This window comes from Staurois parvus, unplaced genomic scaffold (assembly GCF_062004578.1).
Source record: "Staurois parvus isolate SC_StPar_1 unplaced genomic scaffold, SC_StPar_1.0 ptg000696l, whole genome shotgun sequence".
Classification (NCBI taxonomy): domain Eukaryota; kingdom Metazoa; phylum Chordata; class Amphibia; order Anura; family Ranidae; genus Staurois; species Staurois parvus.
Window position 1 is genome coordinate 6,226,033 of NW_028318492.1, and position 20,992 is coordinate 6,247,024.

Genomic DNA, 20,992 nt, shown 5'->3' on the forward strand with positions numbered 1-20,992 from the left:
GTCTCCTGGGAATGGATTGAATGATGCTAGCTTCTGAGGCACACAGTGGGAGAAACTGGGGGGGTCCACCTAAGAATGCTTCTACTGTTCAGACACCACAGCATACAGAAAGGTGAATTTGAAATGTAGCTTTAACACTATTGAAGTCAATTTAATCGCTGACTTTTTTAAGGATTTAGGATCATTCTGATCTTTGTTTTACTATATAATGAGCTTCTGAGTTAGAACAAATATTCATGATGGATGTTCAGCCTTTTCAGACTTTATTACCTGAATTCTTGTTCCATATCAATGACTTAAGTAGTGAATTCAGAATCAGGGTGTGAGCATCAAAGCATCCATCTTTTTTTATTATAAGGAATTTTTTTTGATTTTGAGAGTATAAAAGATACAAACAATGTCCAAAATAGGACATAAATTAACTAGAAAAAGCAACAAGGAAAAGGAAACAACAAAAGCAAAATCATTTCCAGCAGAACAAAAAGAAAGCCTCCATCTTTTGAAAAGAAGTCAGCAATGGCAGCTACTTTATTTCTAGGCTTATTGCACTTCTCATATGTAACACTTACCCACAAACGTAAAAAAAAATAGAATTCTGTTCTACTTGATGATCTTTCATTTAACTTTAGTTACATACTGAAAGAAAGCATTAATAAAAATGTAAAAATTAAATAAAGTATACAATCTTTGCCGAACGTATTTGGACACCCCTCCAAATCATTAAATTCCTGTGTTCCAATCACCTCCATGGCCACAGGTTTATAAAATTAAACACCTAGGCATGCAGACTGCTTCTACAAACATTTGTGAAAGAATGGGTCGCTCTCAGATGCGTAGTACCGTGATAGGTTGCCACCTGTGCAGTAAGTCCATCTGTGAAATTTCCTTGCTACTAAATATTCCACGGTCATTTGTTAGTGGTATTATAAGAAAGTAGAAGCAACTGGGAACAACAGCAACTCTGCCATAAAGTGGTAGACCACATAAAATGACAGGGTCGGGGTCAGTGCATGCTGAAGTGCACAGTGCGCGGAAGTCACCAACTGTCTGCAGAGTCAATAGCTAAAGACCTCCAAACTTTGTGTGGCCTTCAGATTAGCACAACAACAGTGCATAGAGAGCTTCATGGAATGGGTTTCCATAGCTGAGCAGCTGCATCCAAGCCTTACACCACCAAGTGCAATACAGAGCGTCGGATGCAGTGGTGTAAAGCATGTCGCCACTGGACTCTAGAGCAGTGGAGACCTGTTCTCCGGAGTGACAAATTACGCATGTCTGACTGGCAATCCGATGGATGTGTCTGGGTTTGGCGGTTGCCAGGAGAACGGGACTTGCCTGACTACATTGTGCCAAATGCAGTGTTAGGTGGAGGGGGTTATGGTGTTAGATTGTTTTTCAGGGGTTGGGCTTGGGCCCTTAGTTTCAGTGAAGGGAACTCTTAAAGTGTCAACATACCGAGACATTTTGGACAATTTAATGCTCCCAACTTTAAGGGAACTGTTTGGGGATGGCTGCTTCCTGTTTCAACATGACTGCACACCAGTGTACAAAGCAAGATCCACAAAGACATGGATGAGCGAGTTTGGGATGGAGGAATTTGATTGGACTGCACAGAGTCCTGACCTAAACCCAATAGAACACCTTTGGGATGAATTAGAGCAGAGACTGCGAGCCAGGCCTTTTTGCTATACATCAGTGCCTGACCTCACAAATGCGCTTCTGGAAGAGTCGTCAAATATTTCCATAGACACACTCCTAAACCTTGTGGACAGCCTTCCCAGAAGAGATGAAGCTGTTGTAGCTGCAAAGGGTGGGCCAACTCAATATTGAACCCTACGAACCTAGACAGGGATGCCATTAAAATTCATGTGTGTGTAAAGGAAGGCACCCCAATACTTTCGGCAATATAGTGTGTGTGTATATATATATATATATATATATATATATATATATATATATATATATATATATATAAAAGCATATACTCTGTGTGTATATATTGTTCATAATGAGTTTGCATCAGTCCAAATTTAGGGGCGATTTAAGGGCTTTCTTGCCCACTTTTATGAAACCAGTGAAAAGAAAATTTCACAATACTCTGGTCACTGTATTTTAAACAGTGAAAACATTCAAGAGAAAAATGTCAAGCCACCCTGCGCTCTTGTAAATGTGCACCGCTGCTTTTTTCTTTCGTCTTTTAGACCATGGGCTCTTCAGGCTCACTCAGCCTTAGTTATAGCATCTTGCTGCACGGACCCACTAGCCAAGGCTTCTAGATAGGATTATCAAGGCACCCAATGCTCTCTCACTCAGACCTACAGACCTCCTCCAGTCCCCTGAACCTGCTAGTTGCCTCTGCTTTCTCATTTATGCTCATTTGCTCAGCTGTCCAAACTCTCCCAGTCCTGTGGGTAAGGAAATCTTTGCCATATGGAGTTCTAGTTCTGACATTAATCGCAAGCAAAAAATCTGACAGGCTTTTGTACTGAAGTCGATTGAAGAATGATCTTCAGTACAACTAGCCTGTCTATAGATGGATCAAAATCTATCTATCTATAGACAGCTAAAGGAACCTCTTTGCTAGCCTGATTACAAATGTCATTAATAAATACTGCAAACTGCTAATTTCTCAGATCAGTCTATGGTTCTATATTAAACTGATTACCACAATATACTGTTATTGTTAAATAACTAATATCAAAGAATGGCAAAGACAATAAAAAGTGCATTCTTTTCTCATCCCACTTACCACTTCACTAAACCATGAAATTGTGAACTGAAAAGATTGCATTTTTTGTCTCATTGACCAAGGATTAGAAATACATACAGCCATTTGATGAATATAGTTTATATATTGATTGAAACATGTTAGGTAATTGTGTTTGTTACCTTTCACACAGCTTTTTTTAAAGGTAATTGGTAGAGAAATCCAAGAAAAGGATTAGGCATTTTTCCTCCTAGAACATTTTCAATATAGGATTGACTTCATGTCTGTTTTTCTTGTGTATTTATGTACCAGAAATGCTGTGTGCTTTTATGCTAGCAATCGAAAAGGATTATATAGTGCATTGATCATGCCCTCTTCTTGGTCCATGCTATTATTTTATGGGAAATTAAGTGAAAAATCCAATTGGGGGGTATTGTGTCTTGCCATTTAGTAAAGCATATTTAGACACTATTTTATCAAGGTACATATATTACTTTCCTTTGATATATACACTTTCGTTCTTGCTCCTTCTTAATCCCTTTAGATAGTAATTTCATATACTCATTGGCAGCCTAGGCACCCATTGCTGTCACACAGGGACAGCCAAATGGAGCAACAGAGGAATGAATAGAAGATAAATATAGGTTTTTTTGGCAAGGCTGCCATTAACGTGAACTTGTTGCTTTGCCCTTCCTGGAAAAAGCAAAGGTTCACTTTAACTGTTTAAGAAATGTTTGAACTTTTATGTGAAAAGCATAATTTGACCTACAAGTATAATTTTGCATTTTTAGCCTAAACATCTTGGTCATTGCTTGGATGATATGGCATCCTTAAAGGATAAGTTCACCTTTTGACCAAAAATAATAAATGCACATTTTTTTGCAGGTAAAAAAAAATGCATTCACTATTTTTGGTTGCAAAAGCCTGCAAAGCATTGCACCAACGATCAGCAGATCCCTGGTGCCATGCAGTGATATACGGGCAAGCAGAGATGAGATGTATGGTCAAGCAAATATACTGAAAGAAGGATTCAGTTAACTACCACGGCACTCCACAGCACCGGGGTAGTTCATTGAGAACTTCAAACCGTAAGTCCCGGCAGCCGCTAAGTCTCTCGGAACTTATAGTTTATAAATTTATAGAACATTGTAAATGAGTGACACGGCCGCATGGGTGGTGCTGGTGGAAAACAGGTAGAACATGTAACATGTTCCTAAAGGTGAACTTGTTCTTTAACCTGTGCATGCCGTATATCTGAAAATGAAGGAATCCTGTTTTTTGGGGGCAGAACTATGTCAAAAATTGTCTGTCAGAGAGGTGCAAAAACTTACCGTTTTTGAATGATTAAATCATATCTGAATAACTAAAATTACACTTCAAAATCCAAAATGTAAGTAATTTAAAGATCGTATTTTTTTAATATCCAGTCTTTATGTATTTAATCTTTTCATACCAGTTGATTATTTTTGTAATTTGTAATATGGATAGTTAGTATGATTTGCAGGTTAAAACCTCAAATTATTGCAGGCATGACAAGCAACATGATTAAAAATGCAAAGAGAAAAGAAACGGAGGGGAGATGCTGTCACCTCTTATTTGAGAGTGTACTTTGAAGAACATTCATCCGTGAAGTACTTTCATTAGAAAAGGCCTTTGATCACATTTCAACCATCAGTGAATTTATTTCCTTGAATTTGACATTGAAGTATAAAAAAAATTCCATCTTTTTTGTTACTTTTTTCAGATCAAGAACAGACCATGCATCGGCTTAGTGCATCTGTTCTGCGCCATTCCATCAATAAAGAGCCAGCATTCTGTCTGCCCCTAAAGCAGACACAAGGTATTTATTTTAGGCTTTTTGTCTTATTGTCTTATTCTTGTTGGGAAAATGGCACAATAACTGGATTATCCCATTTTATTTGCAGGTGTTGTCTTTTCATTGCTGCGCCCTGTAGATAATTGATTTGTGTTTGGATTATTCTGTATGTCAAAATAGATTTCTAGTCCCCATCCATTTTTTACAAACATACAATACAGTATAGTGAATATTTTATATAGATATCATGTCCAAGCTAATGATCAGCATTCTCTCTACATGGTAATATCAAATGAAATGCTTAGGTGGTAAAATATAATGTATAATGTTAGCACGGCTATATTTTTCAGAGAATAGGTGGAGATACTAACACTCCTTCTTGTCTCCGCCCCCTCTCCACCTTCCAGCACTCGACTTTTAAAGTATATGGAATCAAGTATAATTTTTTGGTGGTATATATGTAATTGTTATGTTTTTTTTTAATATTAAAAAAAAATGCGATAAAATGTACAAAACATAAGAAATATACAGAACTTCCTAAAGTAATCCCAGAGGCACTTTCAGATTATTTCTGCATTCTTATTATGTGTATTTTATCTTCTTCCCTATTTGCTGTTTACATCAGTAGTAGCCTAATGACCACAAAATAGCCAAAATTCAACATATTTAGAGGGGTTAAAACAATGTAAAGGAGGACCATCAATTCTGATAAACAGTAGCTCTCCCCCACCACTACTACCACGTTCAACCCTCTCCCTCCCTAATGGTCGCTGACAGTGCTGTTAACCCCCCTTCCTGCATTTTCAGTCAGTGTCAGGGATATTTATTACAAATTGCTTACCAGATCGCCTGACTCCTCACTGCTGTTTCATTGATGATGTCAGGCCAGGGCTAAATTTCTATTTTGGGCAGAGATCACTCTGCCTGATATTACTCTCTTCATTTCAGTGCTAACTATATATCCCAGCATGAGTGTCCCAGCACCCAGCATCCTCCTACTACTCTGAAAATTCCCCAACATATGACAGCTCACACAGAGAAAGACGGAGGTATGTGTGTGTGTGGGGGGGCGACATGTATTGAGTATTAGGGGAGCATGCACATTTAAAAAATAGTTAAGCTTTCTGGATCTATGATGTGGTTGCAGATTCACACACTGCTCTATGACCTTCAATTGCTCTTCTCTGCTCCCCGGGGTTCTGTTTTCTTGGCCAAGAAAGGGTTATTGTGTTTCTGATTGCAGCCAGGAACATAATTTCTAGGCAGTGAAAATCAGTGGATGCCTCCATGATCAAAGAAAGGCTTGCTGAACTCATAAACAAGACACATTTTCAGCCTATATGGCCACTTGGTGCATCTGGATATTTTTTTCAGACTCTCCACGATTTCAAACAGTTTTTCCTAATCGTAGCCCATATATATTGCAGGATTGAGCACTGCCCTCCATACCCACACCTGGCTCTTATTCTTTGTCTCTCTCTTATTCTCCTTCTATTGTGCACTTTTTCTTATCTACTCTTGAGTCCAATTTACACAAAATCTGAAAAAAATGTATGCACGGATCTCCCACTTCTGCTCCTTTGGTGTTTCCCGGGGAGCAGCCTACCCCTTATCATACTACCCTTGGTTGTTAATTTCAGACATCTGTGACATACCTACTGAATTGCAACGGATGCCCCTTCAATACATGACCAAAACTGAGGAGTCCTCCCCCCTTCTGTTTTTTTATTTTATTTTTCTCATTCTGTTTCTTAGACCATAATCGTGAATCCTGATAATATATTCTTTTCGTGTTCATGGTACAAATATGTTCTTAGATTACAATGGGGCATAGGTGTTCTTAAAATTTCTTTTTGTACTGTAAAGACTTCATTAGAATTGCCTGGATGAAGCTTTCTCTTCCTGTTTGTATCTTTATATTTGGAAAATGAATAAAGATGTATTCTATTTAAAAAAAAGATGTTAAAGAAAACTATTTTTTTGGTGGTAACGTTCCATCACATAGACACCCATGACCAAGGGCGGACTGACAACTCATGGGGCACCTGGGCAATAGGGGATCATGGGGCCCCTGTGTCCTTGCCCAAACTCAAAAAAGCCTATGAAAAAGGTACCAGGGGCATCTCATGGGGCCCCCTATTGTTGACCCCGGTCCCTCGGGCAGTGCCCGAGTTTCCAAATGGTCAGTCTGCCCATGACCCAGTTCAGCCTTACAGCCTGAGGACCTCCTGACACTGCTAAATCTGGCCAGTGCTGGGATATCAGTGTGCGATCATTGGGCGTACTGTGCAGTCATTACCTACAGGTCTCCCTCCCCAAGACACAACCAATGTGCTGTACAAGATCAGTGCCAGGAGATACCAATACACCATTTTTTTGTCATTTTACCTGGTATGGTCAATAAAACAATCTCTGAAGTATTTAGCTGCAAAATAATGAAGTGAAGTGTAGCTTTATTCAACTGGGAATAACTGTGGCTTCATTCAGTTTACGTTCTTTAATCAGCTGAAGGCCACATGTGGTTCAACACCAATCTGATATGCCTATATTAGAGTAAATCATACCCAAAGGCTAAATAATAATAGATAAAATATAAAATATCTCAGTATTTACACATAACCATAAATATGGCCATTGCCCATTTTGTAAAATACCTTTGTTTAAATTAGTTATTAAGTTTGAATAGAGTAGGAAAGGAGGAGATCTCATATTTTGTTGTTACTGCTATCTGGGGCTGTATTGGAGACATTCACCCTTACTTACTGTACCAGTACAAAGGGTTCATTAGGCAGGCAGTGAGGGAAAATTTCAGAAATATACAGAAATAAAAATCCTTTGATTTTAGTAGGGCATTGAAGGCTAACACTCCCATAACTCTTAATTGCTGTGGGTGTCCCTATTGCAGATTTCCATTCACTTTAAATGGTTTTAAATAAAAAAAAATAATATATTGCATCTTACCAATCATTAGATGTGGTAGTTGCAGTTTTCTTTTCTTTTTTTTTTAGAATTTTCTCCTCTGTTTTCACCAGATGATCTGGTCAGCAACACACCTCCTGAATTGGAGTGCCCCCACCCTGGATGAATGAGCACAAGGGGGACAGTAGATGGCCGCATTGTCAGTCTTTGGGGGGGGGGGGGGTGTTATATGTACTAGGAGATTTAGATACACTAGCAAATTAAAGCTGAACTTCAGCTAACACTTTATAAATAGATACAGCAAACAGTTTAAGTAATAATTTTCCATGTATAAATAAAAGCTGATCATTGTAAACACCCCTGTCAGTGTTAAATGGTTTGTCTCATCTCTGTAAACCGATACATCTGAGAGCTTGTTCTTTTCAAAAGCAACAGACTTACTGGAAGGATCACCAGATGAAAATAGAAGAAAGAAAACCTTAACAAGAAAACCAATGCAGCCATCACATCAAATGCTAAGCTGCAATATAAAAATGTTTGCTTTTGGGTTTAATATTGATTTAATGCCTAATGATATTGTTGCCAGCTACCTTGAATGTGAGACAAAATCTCTCCAGCTGAATCCCATATAGCTGTAAAACCCCTACAAGGTTGTAATCATTCTTTTAAGTAAACTGACATTCCACTGACTTAATTTTCAGTTAAGTGTGCACTCCCATATCATGCATGTCCCTAGTTATATAATAGCAATCTATTCTGGGTATGATCCGGCAGATTATAGATAGGATCACTATGATGTTGGGAACCATATCATATTTCTTTACCCTTCACAAAATAAATAAAATACATTTAGGAAAGGTTTTTAACAAAAAGACATTAAAGTGTATCTCTTAGCAAAACTTGTTTTTTTTGGATATAGTATGGATGAGTTAAACCCACTGTAAAAGTTTTACTGTTGTCTGTATCGACAATGGGGAGATTCCCTCTTTGTACTGGTGCCCATTCTCATTCAGAAAGAACGTGAGGGGAAATCAAACATTTTCTTGTCCCCAGAACAAGAGGTACAGAGAAATCTTGTAATGGGGACAATTCTTTCCTGGGACATCTGAAACAAAGCATGGACAGTTGATCCAGGGAGAAACGGAGAAGAATTCCCCACACTTTCTGTTGCATCTCTGGGACAGAAAGTGAACAGAAATTTCCCAAATGATACCCAAACAGTCATGATACCCTTGTTGTTGCGTATAAATGCACAATTCCCATTTCCTATAGCATCTTTGCAGCTACTTCCTGTTCACATGCATGCACTCCAAAGATGGCTATGTATTATTTATCAGCGTGGGGTTCCTAATAGTGACAACTATTTAGATTGTAAGCTCTACGAGCAGGACCCTCCTATTCCTTCTGTGCTGAAATGTATTGTAATTATACTGTCTCCCTTTATATTCTAAAGTGCTGCGCAAACTGTCGGTGCTATATAAATACTGTATAATAACAGTAGACTTTGCCTGAATAATGTATATTGAAATGGCCAATAGTAGTATCCATTGAAAGCATGTGAAAGGGGACAACGCAGGGGCACAGTTGAAAGACAGGGTCAGAGCATTGACACCCTATAACAGTGCCTGAACAAAGAACTTTATGGCAGAATTACCAGCTATTATTTTATTAAAAGTTGCAAATTTAAAGTTATTAAAAACTACTTTTGAAATTAATTAAGGATTAAGTGATTGAGGCTATATGTACTATGTAAGTTAATAAGTTGATATCTTTTTCATGCATTTAGAAAAAAAAATATTTAAAAAACTATGTATAGTTTCCCTTTAATGTGAACCTGTCATTGTATACTTTAATTTCCAGCAGCTTGTGTTTTCAGATTCCACCATGTTGCTGATCTCTGGCACCTGTAAGTATCCAGCATTTCCAAGTGTGTCCAATACATGCTTCCTTGCCACATGCTGTGGTTTCCCCCCACCAACTTATATGTCTTGCAGTGGCCAGAGATCAGCAACATGGCAGGGTTTGAAAACACAAGCTGCTGGAAAAGGAAGTATCCAGCATCTCCTTTTACAAGGTGGACTTAGTTGAACTCTGTAGTGAGAGGGTCACTTTGAAAGATCACTAAAGATAAAAAAAAAAGGTATAATATTGTTATCCTTTTTTGGAATTTAGAAATTGCCAAAAAAAACCCATATACCTCAGAATGATGTATCACAATGTTTGTGTTGTCTGTAACAACTAACTAGAGAGCAGCAGTCAATAGATGAAAAATTATGAAGAGGAACATGCAAAGGATGCTTAATTGCAGAGCTTCGGAATAGCTCTGCCTGGCTTCTCTCTCACTTGGGTAGCATTTGCAGCACAGGAGACTTGGATCCTGATAGACCAATTCATGCAGTCTCACATGGGTAAAATGGGTGGCAGAAAGCAGGAATCAGCGATCAGCAGCCCACATCGGCCTCAGGTTCCCTAGATATCCAACTGGCCTTCACAGGCATGGTCTTGAATCCTGGAGAAGATATAGGCATGGCTCTTCCCTCATGATTACTGCCACTAGTGCCATATCTTACAGTGGATGTCCTAGATGAAAAGCTTCAGATACTGTTACAAAACATTACTCATTCTGTTTCTACTGAAGTGGGCAAAATAGCCTAGCTATTTAGAGGAACAGCCGCCCTAATCGGACGAATGTACAGATCACCTAGAAACTAAATTTGATGACTTTTTACAATATGTCCATGTCTTAAAAGACAATATCTTTCACTAAAGCATATTGTCTCCCAAATATAGCTCCAACAAAAGGACTTAAAGAACAGGGAAAGACACCAGAATCTCTGCATTAGGGGTACATTCCTATTTATTGGGCCTGTTTACATTACTGGATGCTTATATTTTGGATATTGACTGCTGTCTGGACCTGTTCTTTAGGCTCTAAACTGCCACTGGGAGAATGTTTCCCGACACATCATAGTATGTTTAATTACTACAATGGTAAGTAGGCTGTCCTGACAAATACCCACAACAAGTCTGCAATTGACTATAGGGGAAAGCAAATACAAATATTTAGTGACCTGTCCCTCACAACTCTTGCCAAATGATATAATCACTCTGCATCTCCTGAAGAATTGTGCACCCTACTGTTGGGGCTTCTGATTCTTTCTTATAGTTTCAAAGGATAGACCCTAGCAAAGCATTAGAGATCTTCAAGAAGGGAAAGCTTTCTTTAAAATCTGGGACTATCTCCTCTTCTGGATAAAGCACTAGCTATGCCTCTCCCTATACCCTGTCCATCAACTATGCCAGGCAAGATATGGACACCAGCTGAAGTCCAAGGTGAAGAAACACCCTCTAGCCTTCTAAGGGGCCATACCCACTTAGGCCCCCTATGCGAGAATGTAAAGTGAACTGAAATGTGTTTTACTTTATGGCTACTAGATTACTTTGCCTTTTTATCTTTCCCTTTTTTTGGAATCCTACGTATACCCATTTGGTTTTGTTATTTGTCTTCTCAGGTGCTATTTTATTCATATTGTCTGAAAAGCCTAGAGTGTCCTCCACCCTATCTTTGCTATTGTCAATTCCATGGGCTCCTGCGATATATGATGCTCTCAAGCCTTTGGATAGTGTCCCTCTTTTCAGTTTGGTCTTGTCTAGACCATAATTATTCCTTTAGTTACATATTTATATGTTTTGGTTTGTTACCTATACAGTCCTTTTGTATTCAGTCTGATTATTGTAAGCCTCATGTACTTACTTACTACAATGTCTTTATGGATAGTATCACTTAATGTGAAAGGTTTAAACTCTAGCAAAAGGATGTGTCTATTTTTAATGAAATTTAGGTCTTCCTGAGCCAATGTAATTTTAGTACAAGAAACACATTTCCATGAAGGGGGTTCATTTAAATTTGCTACAAGATACTTCCCACATTCCTATGTTGTGTCATATCCCTTCAGAAAAGCACAAGTGGCAATCTTGATTAAAAGTAGTCTCCTCTACTCTCGACCAGGGGCAGACTGACCATTTGGAAACTCGGGCACTGCCCGAGGGCCCGGGGTCAGTAGGGGGCCCCATGAGATGCCCCTGGTACCTTTTTCATAGGCTTTTTTGAGTTTGGGCAAGGACACAGGGGCTCCATGATCCCCTATTGCCCGGGGGCCCCATGAGTTGTCAGTCCGCCCTGATCTCGACTCTTGTGGTTAGTTTGTCCTGCTTGACTAGATACAGTATGTGGGTAAACCACTTACCTTACTAAAAAATTATGCCTCTAAGTCTGGTAAAATTCCATTGCTCACCCAAGTATGGGACAATGTCCCAATCTTTTCATCCAGTTACCATTATAGCCAGGGATATTAATTTGGTGATTTCCCCATCTAGAGATCATCAGGCACTTTCTGGGAATCTGCTTTCTGAACAATTGCTTAATATAAAGCCTTTCATAAACTGATTAGGGAGTGTCATTAGTTAGGCTCCGGGAAAATTAAACGCCCCCTCGAAAAACAGTTTACTTTTTTTCTCCTGCAAACAGAATGTATTCTAGATTGGTTATTTTTTTTTTTCATTTCTACCCCATTACTCCAGTCGCTGATTCATTCTGAGACAAATTATATTATTTGTTTGGAGCACTCCCTCATAGTTTTAGATCTAATGCTGGCTACTGCCTATCCCATAACATGCCACTTGAGGCTAAATGACAAGGTTCTTTCTCAGGATGGCACTTGAGAGCAACTATCTAAAGCTCGGGAGAAATATCTTAGTTTGAACACTGGAACAGTAACCAAGGTGTCTGCTCTGTGAGAAGCACATCAGGCGTTCTTTAGAGGTCAATGTATATCTGCTGGGACTCATCTAAAATGAGATTCTGCTCTTACAAAGCTTAGCTTAGTGAAACAATTATATAAAATAGAAGCCAAATTATTTCCTCCATGAATGTTGCTCTTATGCACGTGGTCACCTTGTTACGTAAAATACTAGATGTGTAAAATTAAAATAGAACTTCTTTGGAGAAAACAAAAAATGTATTAATATGCTAACAAACTTCATAAGATGTTGGTGAACAAATTACGGGCATGCCCACCCAATTGCATATTTCAACAAAATGGCACTCCTTACAGTCCCTAGGCAATAGCCAACACTTTTGAAATATACTATAGCAAACTTTATAGTTGTCTATCATTATATTTTCCTCCTCCTTTTAAAACAGAGGCTTTTACTAAATTTAAGTCAACTCTTAAAATACCTAAACTCCTTCTAATGATGTAGCTTCTTTAAATTCACAAATTTCTTTAGAGGAACTTATTGAAGTCGTTAAACTCCTCCCTCTACATAAAATACCAGGCCTGGATGATTGTCATTATGCCTATTATAAGATATTCCTACCCATATTAACACCTTACTTGTTATCACTTTATCGCTTGCTGCTGCAGATACATCTCTCTGAGTGCAGACGATCCCTCCAAGATGTTGTTGTAATTACAAGCGCTCTTTTTGTGGATTAATGTGAGTGAACATTTGGCTGTCCTATTACAGTTATTAAAGTTGTCTCTAATACTGCACTTAGTGGCGCCCCCCCCCCCCCCTTTGTTCTACTAATTGTAGGCCCATAACCTTACTTAACTCAGATTATATTTTTACTAAAGTCTTAGCTAATAGGTTATCAAAGATACTTCCCCGGCTTATAAATAGGAACCAGGTGGGTTTTCTCCTTACTCGTCAAGCAGGAGATACCATGGGATGAACAACTCACCTGGTTCAGGTGGTGATTAAGCAAACTGAACAAGAAAATTGTACACTGTATGGTCAGCATATCTCTTCAGCGTTGTTATTAATCTTCGATGATAAAAAAAACATTTCATAAATTAAGTTGGCCATATATGTTTTCAATCCTACAGCATTTTGGCTTTTGACATCCATTTTTTTCATGCTCTTACAACATTGTATTATAGCCTCACATCCCAGGTCAAACTCCATCACACGATATGTGGTCCATTTTGCATGAATAATGGTTCCAAACAAGGATGCACCCTCTAGGCCCTATTATTCATATTATGCCTACAACCTCTAGCTGAAGCTCGGAAAGACATACATGGCATTCAAGTATGGCATAAGAAATACAGTGTCCCCTTTTTGCCAATTAAATGCTTCTTACCCTCAGAGAACCTCATATTTCACTCTCAAACCTGCTCTGTTTGACGACTTTACTGTTCTATCTGGCTGTATAATGGTTCCACAAAAATGGAAGTGTTACCTATCCATATAGCTCCAGATCACCTTGCATGTCTATAAGCTAACTATCCTTATCATTGGTGCTGTTTTTCTATTAACTACCTAGGCACTCACATTACAGCATCACGCTCAATTTGCGTAGACAGTAGGAAATATATAATATACTGTATATTTACTAGGCAGAATCAACGTTCTCAAGATGTCTATTCAGCCCAAAACTGCTTTACCTATTTGAATCTCTTCCGACCAATGTTCCTATTTCACAGTTACATATTGTAGCTTGCAATAGCCCTGTATTAAATTCATTTGGTGTAATAAAGCTCATAGGCTAGCTAGCTCAGTTCTATTTTCTGTAAGACCAGAAGGAGTTATAGGAGCTCCAGATAGTTAAATATTACTACACCTCCCATTTAAGCCATAACCCATCTTGGTCAGCCCAACACCCATCAAATCGGTGGTCTGAAATATAAGCTGGGCAAATATATCCAGTAAATTTATGTTCTTTGATTTGGTCTATAATGAAACCCGGATAAAGTTCGCTGCACCACCTGTTTCTGGGACCAATGATTTTACCATGTAAGAATGGCATACATGCGCACAGAAATCTTTAACCCGGTAACGCCAGACAGACTATTAAGATTGCAGATGATACCCTGGGCCAAGCTGCTGTATTTCAGTTTGGGTACTTTGTCAACCCAGTGCCTCATAAAATATGCCCCTTTGAGGAGCTTTAAACTAATAAAAAGGGAATCCTTAAAATACTTTTCTATTCTTATCTTTAGTTCAAACATTATTTATGTTCTCCTTGCCTCATTAATCCTAGATCACCCTACTAGTTTTGATCACATTTTTGCATAATGCCCATTCCAGTTACACTTGATTCCCTCTATATTCAAAACTCTCCATGAGGACTTCCCCATGACTGGAGATTATCACCTATACATGAGAAAAAAGGGAACATGTTCTTCAACAATCAATTCCAATAACTAAATGGACTAAAATCTGGGATACAACAGCTAAGTCCTCTTGTGTTGTGTATAAAGAAAACATTTACAACATTTTGATGTATTGTTATAGAACTCCTGTTGTACTTCATGCAAGTTAAACATTGGAGGTCTTCTACTCCTAGATCCTATCTGTTATTTACTCAGATTGCCATTTTTGGGCATCCAAAACAATCCGAAAAAGCTTCTCAAATTCGAACGGCCACCAGAAGACTCATACCTTTACACTTGCAGACCAGTAAGACACCTTCCAAAACCCAGCTTTTATCCATTGTGGATATAATACAGATGGAGAACATGACTACCAAAACTCAGGGCAACTTTGAGTTATTTATTAAAATATGTCATAATGAGACACATGGACAGTCCAGACGAAGCTACGCTACGGTTTAGTGAAACACATTGTCATGTGATGCCACTCATGTGGGAGTATTGGTATAGATGGAGAGGCTGGTGAAACATGAGCAGCAGCGGGGACAACTCAATGCATGGAAAGAGGAATGGAGGGGTAAATTGTCCCTGCATTATGGACTGGAGATCATGTGTACCTACAACCCTCAATCCAATGAGCAGCTCCAGAAGGTGGTAAAGTATACAGCATCACTTTACAAGTTAAATAATACAAACTACAGTTGTTGGCAGAGTTTTTCATTATGACAGTTGGTTCTCATGCAAGCCTTAAACAGCAACTCGCATCCAAGGAAGCATGTATTCATCCTATATGGACAAGAACTAACTTGGCTGATTGTAATGACAAGATTTACTGCCCACTGAAAATGCTTGCTTATACTGGCATAAAGGAGTGAATTCTACTTTTGCACACTACATATGCTAATTGTCTTCTGCTTCCAACAGCCTGCACTGCTTTGCTCTTTGCTTCTGCTTTTTACCGCCTGCTGCAACAGCTAAAGGACTTTAAGCTGTTTTTTACTAACCCAAGCTATCTGCAGATTTCTATATTCATGCTTAAAATAACATTTTTGTAGCCTGATTTTTTGGGGATGAGCCTCTCTTAAGGAGGGACTGTTTATTTTTCACTTCACAGAGACTGAATTGATTGCTCCTTGAATACATGAATGTTCCCCCTTAACCACATACTTGGGGATGGGACACATTAGCTAAAATCTAGGAGAGAATCTCCTTTATCAGAAGTTATAATGTTTATAGCCCATATAGTTTAATGGCCATTACTGAGTCCCCAATAGATCCGTGCATAGGAGATACTATATTACTTCAGTGCTTGTTTAATTAACATGCAGCCTTTTTTGCTGCGGTATCATTCCATGCACGGAAACATTTTGGGCGTCCGGAAATTTTTTGAGATTACCTTTTTATCTGTCCTATTTGTTGTTTAGTGTTGCTCTAGCACATTTCATGCTAGTGAACGTTTTTTTCAATGCCGGTAGCACTTTATAGTACTTTTTAATCTAACTGGATATTTTGTATAGAAATATAAATATACTTATATAAAATATAGTTTTTTTTTATCATCCAGCAACTATTTTTGTAGCTATAATTAGCCTCTTGCTGTAGACTCATAGGTTTAATGACATCACTTACTATAGTGTGGAAGTGAGCTGATTTATATCTTTTGGTGAATTTGCCTCATTTTTTTCTATAGTTGCAAGATTAAGCTTTGCTCTATTGTGGATCATACTAGAGATATATATTTAGATATCCCAATAACGTTTTGATAAAGTTTCTTATTGAGACTGTACTTTCTCTATTCTAATAGATCATACTTTATTTGTTTTGTAATAATGTCTAATCATTTTGCTACTCTGAAACTGTTATGGTTTAACAGTTGCTTTCTCTTAAGTATTCTTGTTTTGAAAACCTTATAGAAAATACAATTATAAAAAAGGAAAATTATACTGCTTGCTAAATAAATGAACTCTAATATAGCCTGTGTCACAATGTAGAGGTATATTAAGAATCTTTTCTCCTTCATTTTGAGCCTTATTTTAGTGAATCCGATTAATAGGCATGAAAAGAAAAACATTATATGATAATACATGTGTTCTTTACAGATAACTTTCAGGGCTGCTATATAAGCACAATTTAGACAAAGTAACTTATAAACAAAGTTTGAATTATTTCAATGTACTATATCAGTGATAAAGAAATGAATTGCAGCAATCTGTAACAAAGTGAAGGGTAAATCATACCATAGCTAATGTACCTAAACTATTTGTTCTTTTATTTTATTTAGCATTACTATTTTTGTTAAACATTTTTATACTTAGGGTTGTTGCTTATACTTTAAAAAGCATGTTATATTCCCTTTGTTACCTATCACACTATTTCTTTGGCTTTCTACAGTTTACATTGTGTGCTCATTTTAGACATAATTTCCTAAGGTTAATAAAGACAAGTCAGTGCTTATTAGCAATTTCCTAAAGCAATCACCTTTAGTTTGGCAGCTTGGACTGCATAAGCCACTTGATAGCTGTTAAAGGTGAACATTAACATTCACCACCAACCTCTCATATGAACAAAGTTTTGAAATGTAGATTCATTTGGAAAAGCTTTTAAAGCTCAACTGTAGCCAAAAGTTCTTTCTTTATGTTCTAGGCAAAGTAGGGAGGGCTGGGGCATCTGTTTTTTTGTTCTGTATGTGTCCCTGTGTGGTATATTTTATCTTAAATGCTTTCAAACCCTGGTACACAGAATATTTCCATATCTGGACACAAGTTATACTTTTTCTCCTCTAGTGCAGCTACCTCATGCTAACTCCTCCTCCAAACTCCCACATAGATCAGTAGCAGAAACATGTAATCAGACACAGTCACTACTGTACTAACACTACCAGAACCATGTCAGCAGGCACAATCAGTACCATGCTTACATTACCAGAAACTTCCGCAGACCCAATCAGTACTATACTGACACAACCAAAAACATGCCTTCGGACACAATCAGTACTGAACCAATATTACCAGAAACAAATCTACAGATGCAATCACTACCTTACTGACACTACCATAAACATGTTTATAGATACAGTCACCACCATTAGATACTACCAGGAACACGTCTTCAAACACAATCAGTACTATATTGAAATTGCAAGAAACATGCCCACAAACACAATCACTGCCATATTGACAGTTCCAGAAACATGATCCTCAGACACATATAGTTCTGTACTGACACAACACGTTCATAGATATGTAGCACTACCCCCATAGGAGTTGCTTAGTTTTGGATCCCCTCTATAGTCCTGTACAGCCAGGCAACATGCAATTTTCCTAACAGACTTGCATTCAAGAGGCAGTAACCAGCCCTTGAGCTTGTTTTTTGGGGATTTTATTAGGGAATTAGAACTTAGATGGGGTAAGGGATGTATGGGATGCCCAAGGGGATGGCAACTGAGGACAGTCTTCCTGGAACTATGTACAAGTCTCTTTAACAGGAAAAAGTCTCTTCTTGAAGAACTAGCCAGTATCTCCTGTACCACCCCAGATACCCCTCTATCCAGCTGTCTGAAGGAATCCCTGGGCAAGGGATCCAGTGCCTGTCACTTTAATTGCAAGACAGTCCCGGGCAGCAAGCTAATCTAGTTTCCCACTAGCGTGCTTCTTCCCCTTTCTGGCCCAAGGGGTGTAGGTCTGCTCAGTCGTCTGTCTGTAAGTTGACGGGTCGATGCCTGCTCTCAGGCCATCTGCTTGGCTGCTTCTTCCCTGCTCCACAGATGGTCCTCGTTCTGAGGGCCGATGAGGTCCTGAGCTTTCCTCCTTTTCAGCCTCCCTGCCTGTAGGTGACCCCCTTCCCATCTGGGCTCCCTCCCAGGCTCCTGCTCTCCAGCCTCTCACTTCATCTTCCACTTGGTGATTGATTATCATCTCCTTTTGCCCTTCGTGATCAAAGAATAAATGATCTTTTATGACTTTGGCCTGTGTCTGTGGCTCGTCTGGTTCTGTGAAAATGTCCTCTTCCATTCAAGTGTCCCTTGTCGGTTCCTAATTTATTCAATTTACAAATGCTTTCCTGTCCTATATCCCTATAAATTTAAATGAGCTTATGGGGAAGTCACAGACAGCATGTTTTTTGGCTAAGTGTTTTTTGAAAAAGTGTGCAAGTTTAAACACAACAGGTTAACTAAAGCAGTATGAAAATACAACAAGAATAACTTTGCTGCACTCTGGAAAGACTGCAATCAAATCAACATTGTGTAGATCTGTCTGCTTCCCACTTTATTTTCTCTCTAATATACTCCCTCTTTCTTCTCACATTAGTGTTCTCTGTCTTCAAAATGTCCTTACTTTACCCCTCCTCACTACCCTTCGTCTCCTCTTCCCATGCACATCCCCAGGACTTCTCCAGAGCCTCTCCCATCCTACTGAACTCTCTACCTTGATCTGTCTGGCTGTCTTCTACTCTGGCCACCTTTAGAACTTTTCTCTTCAGGGAAGCCTATCATGCGTTCAACTAACAACTGAATTTTAAACCTTCCATCAAGTCATCCCCACAGTTATTACCTTATGTACCACTTGTCCCACCCTATTTGATTGTAAGCTGTTATGAGCAGGGCCCTCTTAACCCTCTGGTATTTTATTGTATTGTAACTGCACTATCTCTCTTTAGATTGTAAAGCTGTGTGCAAACTGTTTGTGCTATATAAATCCTGTATAATAATAATAATACAATCATACTCAGTACTATACTGATACAGCAAGAAAAATGCCCACAATCACCACTATACTGACTCTATGAAAAAGATGTCCTCAGGCATAATTAGTATTGTACTGGCACAACCAGAAACATGTCTCCAGACAGATTAAAGGCTAACTCCACTTTCTTGGGAAAGAAATGGCTCATAAAAAAATAATATCATCTCTACAATTGCTACACATGTCATATTGTAATTCAATATTATTAAAAATTACCTTTCCTTTTCAATCTGCAGCGCTGTCATTTTCTGTAAAATGCAATGCAATATGGCTACCTGGAGGAGCTCTGTACAAAGAATATGTACAGAATGCCCTTCAGCAACACCATTTCCTGCATATGTGATTAACTCACTGATTTTGCAAGAAGTCTGCACTAAGATACAAGTCAGATTTCAAGCATCCCCTGCAACAAAAATTTCATTTTTGGTGATATACTCCCAATAGGAATTCACATCTGAATGGATGCAGACCCTGCAATTTTCCTCATTAGATCCCTGCAGGTGCAGCAGCTGACTGATAATTATGAAACCACTCCCATTAGATTAACTTTCCACATGGACCCAGACACACAAACAACTCTTTCTTCAGAATAATAAAAGGTGGGAATCTGCTATAAATTTTGGTAAAATCCTTGCAAAGTACTTTTATCACCCAGAGGAGGTTTTTTTCTCAACAAAAAGTGAAGTTACTCTTTAAGTACTGCATTGATACTACTAAAACAAGTCCGCAAACACAATCAATACTGTACTGACAATCCCACATTGAACTTGGTGGGGTAGTGAAGGAAAGGTAAGTATGTACTCTTAGGATATGGGGATTAAAGAAAAACTGTTTTTCCCCGAATCGGCAAATAGGTTTTCTTTATGAAGAAATAACACAGTTATTTAGTTATTAGAATGTATATGATGGAAAAAGCAAGGTCCCAGGCTTGTCCTAAGGCTTAACAAAGAAAATTAATTTTACAAGAAAATCGTTTTAAACTATACGTAACCCCAACAATGAACTTCTCTTATTTACCCCTATTTGGTCTGCTAAATTTACCATTGAAAGCCATGTTTTGTTTTTAATCTATCTAAATTAGAATGCACCTAAAGCTGAAGCACGGACTAAGGTGAATTGCTGTACATGCTAATAAAGTTTCCAAAATCTCTGGGGAAATATCTACCAAAAGGAATATTCATACAAAATATATTTCCCTGTCTTTACTCGTGGTACACGCAGTGTCTTCTACAGTAACTAACAGCATTGGCAGTGAGACAAAAGCAACTGAAATGTTTTCTTCCTTTTTTAAATGGGGTCACTCCAAACTGTGGAGCTTCATAAAATGTTCATTAGTTTATTTGTTATGTCTGTTCTTGGTGTTAACCAGTTGCTGTCAGTACATTTATATATAGTATGTAAGTCAGACTGCAAGTGGTTTAAAAATTGATTGAGGTTATAGATTAGGTTAGGGTTAGTGGTATGGTTTAGTTAATGTGACCCTGTCAGCACAGGGTCAAAAGTAAGACGAAGCCAGCCTGTTAAAAGGTGCATTATACTTATTTATCCATTGGCTGTGTGTTAAAACGTTACTGGGTTGCTGACATCTGATTCATCACTTCTGGGTGTGCAAACTCATTCTCCACTGCCAAATGCTATTTTCCCTTCC

At 38.3% G+C, this 20,992-nt stretch overlaps 1 protein-coding gene across 1 annotated transcript in view; it reads left to right on the top strand.

The window, feature by feature from the left end:
• Positions 1-20,992, top strand: part of CFAP47 (cilia and flagella associated protein 47) — a 772,366-nt gene that overhangs the window by 672,019 nt on the left and 79,355 nt on the right. Inside the window, exon 58 of the mRNA XM_089653003.1 lies at positions 4,452-4,547. Within this exon, the coding sequence (XP_089509129.1) occupies positions 4,452-4,547 (96 nt within the window). The remainder of the gene's footprint in view (positions 1-4,451; positions 4,548-20,992) is intronic.